The following is a 4,864-nucleotide window of genomic DNA, read 5'->3' as shown; positions in this document are numbered from 1 at the left end:
GGAGGGCCTGGTAGGGAAGGCTGTGCCTCCCGAAACAGCCTGGCCCCTGCTCCCTATCCATCCCCTCCCACTTCCCATCCCCTGACTGCTCCCCTCAGAACCTCCAACCCATCCAATCCCCCCTGCTCCCTGTCTCCTGACTGCCCTCCCGACCCCATCCACATCCCCACTCCCTGACAGGCCCCTCGGGACTCCCACTCCCAACCCTCCCTGTTCCCCATCCCCTGACCAGCCCCCAGAACCTCCGCCCCATCCAACCACCCCCTCCGCCCACCACGGGACCTCCCACTCTCTTACCCAATCCCCCCACTCCCCGCCCCCTTATCAGCAGCAGGAGCTCGCAGCCACAACACTGAGCCATAGCCAGCTGAGCACCTCACGCTGCCCAGTGGGAGAGGCAGGCCAGAGCGCGGTCAGCACAGTGGTGTGGCTGTGGGGGAGGAGGGAGAGCAGGGGAGGACTAGGCTCCCCTGCCGGGATCTCAGGGGCCGGGCAGGATGGTCCCACAGGCCGGATGTGGCCCGCAGGCCGTAGTTTGCCCACATCTGCCCTAGTAAGCTCCCCTGCTGAGCCAGGCCTCTGGCTAAGAGAAGCAGAGGAGCCCAAAGGGAATTCCATTTCGGAGGTCGGTTTGTGTGGCTGGAGCCAAGTGCTTGTTCAAAGTCAGAGCCATTGGCAGAGCTTCACCAGTCCGGGGGGATTTCTGTTTCAGAACAGCTACTGCTGTCCACCCTAAACAGATCTCTCCTCTCTTAACTGAAGACCTGGACTGAGCATGGGCCAGTCAGAATGGGGATATATGTTACTGAAGACGTGAAGTGTTACATTTGAAAACTGCTACTAAATGGGATCACCCTGCTAGCGAGGTGCCGAAACCCCCCCACATCCCAGGCCTATTCAGCCACACCGCCTAGATCCTCCTTCTATTTAATACCTCCACTCACCGGGCTGCATTGTGAGCACACCAGCTCAGGCCCCAGCCCTACAGCTGGATCCGCACCAGAGACCCCTTGTACCTGCACAGAGACCCACTGACTTCAACATTATCCCAGGAGGATCCTTTTGCAGGACTGGAGACTAGCATTAAAACCAGCAAAAAATAACCACCGAGATTGGCCTGGATGACAACAGTTTACAACCAGATAAAGAGTGAGCCTTATGATCCGAGTAGGGAATCAGGATGCATGGAGCTATTCCCCACTCTGAGGGAGACTTCCTCTGTAGACTTGGGTACGTCACTTCACTTCCCACCTGCAAAAGGGGGGTAATTTACCTATATCTAAGGCAGGGGTCGGCAACCTTTCAGAAGTGGTATGCCAAGTCTTCATTTATTCACTCTAATTTAAGGTTTCACATGTCTGTAATACATTTTAATGCTTTTTAGGTCTCTCTCTAAGCCTATAAATATATCACTAAATTATTGTTGTATGTAAAGTAAATAAAGTTTTCAAAATGTTTAAGAAGCTTCATTTAAAATGAAATTAAAATGCAGAGCCCCCTGGTCCAGGGGCCAGGACCCAGGCAGTGTGAGTGCCACTGAAAATCAGCTTGTGTGCCGCCCTCGGCACCTGTGCCATAGGTTGCCTACCCCTGATCTAAGGGAAGGGGTGTTGGAAGGATTAGTGTTTGCAAAGTACTACAAGACCCTTGCTTGGAAGAGACTAGGGAGGGGCAAAGAAACATGACAGTGATAAAAAGGGCAGGAGCTGCTGGTCAGAACAAGATGCATGAGCCTGCTGAGCTGCACTGGGGGAAGTCATGGTGGGGGAAGTCCCCATACTAAGCCCAGACTTTGCAAGAGGCAACCTCATGGAGAAGGAAAATCTTGACTTACTTTTTGTTGGAGATGAAGTCGAGGGCCTGATAAACAAGAGAGTAGAGATATTCCACCTGCCAAAACAAGGCCAGAAGGTTAGAGGCTAGGACGCAAGGATCTCAGGGAGGCTGCCTCTGTTAGGGCCTAGGGTAAATGGGCGCCCCTTGATCACTTCTGTTCTCACCAGGTCTTGGCACTTTCAGCCTGAACTCCAGCTTAGGGGAGCATTTTGCCTGAGGAACTAAGTACTATGTGGCGAGACTTGTAGCTTCTGTAGGCTGCACGTCCATATACAGAGACGAGAGCAGCCACAGTGGGGGCTGGGTGATGTCTACTGTTTCAGGGCTACATTTAATACATCAGCACCTGTGCAGCTGGCCTAACCCTTTCAGAGTCAAGCAAAGCTCCCCAAAGCCCCCAGCTTGCAAACCCCACAGAAGCTCTCCTCCCAGCCTTGCAGGGGCAGCAAGGAGTAAGCACAACAGTTCCCCTCGGCTTCCCCACCTTCCTGCTGTAGATGCAGGCAGAACCCTGGATCAGCAGAGCCGCCTCTATGAAGTTCATGGTGGTTTTGCCGCCGTCGAAGGAAATGCAGATCTGGTCCAGCTGCAGAATACGCACACGGGAAGACACAAGCTGATTGTACAGACTGGGTTGGAGAGACAACACAGCAGGAAGAGAGACTTTGGAGGGGACAAAGCCCTGGCCCCACAGCAAACCTGCAGTGGCACCTGGGGGGCGGGATGAGAGGGGTGAATGGAGAATGCAAGACTTTTCCCATCGCATTCTCTTGTAATCTTTGGGGCTAGAGCTCTTCCATAGGTGGCAATGGGTCTCCAAGCAACAGGTCTGTGCTGTGTAGAGCATCTTTTCTAAAGCTTCTGTGGATCCAGGAGCACTTCACAGGGAGGGCAGGGAGCAAAAGGAAAAGGACTGAGGTCCAGAACTTGATATTTAGAGTTTAAGGTCAGTGACAACATGGCAGGGCTGGCCTGAGGGACAGGAACATTAGGGATCGAAACAAGCGCCACATGCTAGGAATTCCAGCTGCATGGACACACTGTGGCACTTGGATACCGACATTCCTCCCCACTACCCTGGTCTTCGTGGATGGAAAGATTGCCTTACCTCCTCCAGATATTCCCCCAGCTGGGCTGCCACATCCACCTCCCAGTTCTTTGTGAGATCCCGGATGGGCTGCAGAAGGTGCAGGAAGCGCGATTCCACATCCTCCATCGTAACAGATCCCTAGAAGTGCAAGAAGTTACATTTCATCCAGGAGCCGGGCAGACAAGCCTACAGTTAGCAGGGGACGGAAGGGAGACACAGGTCCGTCTGTTTTCTGACAATGCTGTCATTTGTGGCCTGTAGTCATTTAATGGGATGCAGTCACCTCAAAGCTGGCTCCAATTTTGTTATTATAAAATGTCAGCTTTTGTAAAACCTGAGGCCAATCAAAATGTTGTAATTCAAACAAAAAACAGGGCTTTGTTTTGACATAAACATTCCCCTGTGTTGTCACAACACAAGGTAACAGTAAGCTAGTGTCTGAGAACCGACAAATAAAAATATTTATATTTTAGACCTACACAAATGTCTATAAATAAACAAACCCGACCATGCAACTGACTAGAAATCCCAGTGAAATAAAGTGAAGCATGTAGCATAAAATTACTGATTGTATTATTTATACATTAGCAGCACCTGGTGGGAATTCTGGCCTTGTTGGGCTGGTTAATCTGCAAACCTCCAATTCTGCAAACAGTTAAGCACACAAGTGACCCAGCTCCTGGGTCTAAGGACCCAGTCTGGTACAAAAAGTAATTTTCCCTCTGTTGATACTCACATCTTCTTGTCAACTGTAGGGAATGGGCCACATCCACCCTGATTGAACTGGCCTCATTAGCACTGACCCCCCACTTGGTAAAGCAACTCCCACCTTTTCATGTGCTGTGTATGTATACCTGCCTGCTGTATTTTTCACTCCATGCATCTGATGAAGTGGGTTATAGCCACAAAACCTTATGCCCAAATAAATGTGTTAGTCTCTAAGGTGCTACAAGGACTCCTCGTTGTTTTTACACAGGTGCAGGCTCACTCATGGCCCGACTACTCTGAATTTGGGCATCATATAGGAACTTCTTACGTTATAGGAAGAAAAAGCTGCCATTCACTGCACACCTGAATGTTCTCCTCAAAGCCAGCCTATCCCATGTGCCTCTCCTGTTCCCCATCCTGCTCTCCCGGGCTGTGGATAGTGCCTCGCCTCGCCTCGCCTCCCCGTTTTTTAGCTGGTGTCAGATAGTGGGCCTTGATGCCTCATACAGGACTGCAGTATCCATCTGGCTGTCAGAGAGGGATGGAGGGGTCAGACCCAGGAGCGAAGATGGAAGCGGCAGGGGGGGGCGCAAGGAATGTGACAAGTTGAAGTGATAAGGGCTCAGGGAGGGGTCAGACCCTAGATCAGTGGTTCTCAACCAGGAGTACATGTACATCTGGGGGTACACAGAGGTCTTCCAGGAAGTACCTCAACTCACCTAGAGATTTGCCTAGTTTTACAACAGGCTACATAAAACGCACCAGCAAAAATTTCACACAATGACTTGTTTATACTGCTCTATATACTCCATGTTGAAATGCAAGTATAATATACACATATTCCAATTTATTTTTTTTATAATTATAATTAGTACAAATGAGAAAGTCAGCAATTTTTCAGTAATAGTGTGCTGTGACACGTCTGTATTTTGAGTCTGATTTTGTAAGTTTTGAAGCGAAGTAAAGCGTGGGGTATGCAAAGCAGAAGAGACTCCTGAAAGGGGTACAGTAGTCTGGAACGGCTGAGAACCACTGCCCTAGGATGCAGTCCGATCATGATACGCAGGTGCAAAAGGGGACAAGGATAAAGGAACCAGGGTCTTCCCAGGGATACATGAGACTCAGGATGGTTTGTGTATCTGAGAAAGACCCTGATACCAGACTGGGGTCTTCCCCACAGCATCACACCCCACACACTCTGGCCCCCAAACACCCCCCCCCCAAGCTCCA

At 50.6% G+C, this 4,864-nt stretch overlaps 1 protein-coding gene across 5 annotated transcripts in view; it reads right to left on the bottom strand.

The window, feature by feature from the left end:
- The window catches only part of NCAPH2 (non-SMC condensin II complex subunit H2), a 21,966-nt gene that overhangs the window by 13,376 nt on the left and 3,726 nt on the right, over positions 1-4,864 (bottom strand). For 3 of the 5 annotated variants that reach the window (XM_032782014.2, XM_032782013.2, XM_032782016.2), the window contains exons 2-4: positions 2,945-3,064; positions 2,321-2,422; positions 1,835-1,890 (exon numbers count right to left, since the gene is read on the bottom strand). In XM_032782014.2, coding sequence (XP_032637905.1) covers positions 1,835-1,890; positions 2,321-2,422; positions 2,945-3,064 — 278 coding nt within the window. The other 2 variants (XM_032782018.2, XM_032782017.2) reach the window with 2 other exon arrangements.

Source organism: Chelonoidis abingdonii, chromosome 1, assembly GCF_003597395.2.
Source record: "Chelonoidis abingdonii isolate Lonesome George chromosome 1, CheloAbing_2.0, whole genome shotgun sequence".
Taxonomy (NCBI): domain Eukaryota; kingdom Metazoa; phylum Chordata; order Testudines; family Testudinidae; genus Chelonoidis; species Chelonoidis abingdonii.
The sequence above is the reverse complement of the archived record's forward strand: the minus strand, read 5'-3'. Positions and strand labels throughout refer to the sequence as shown.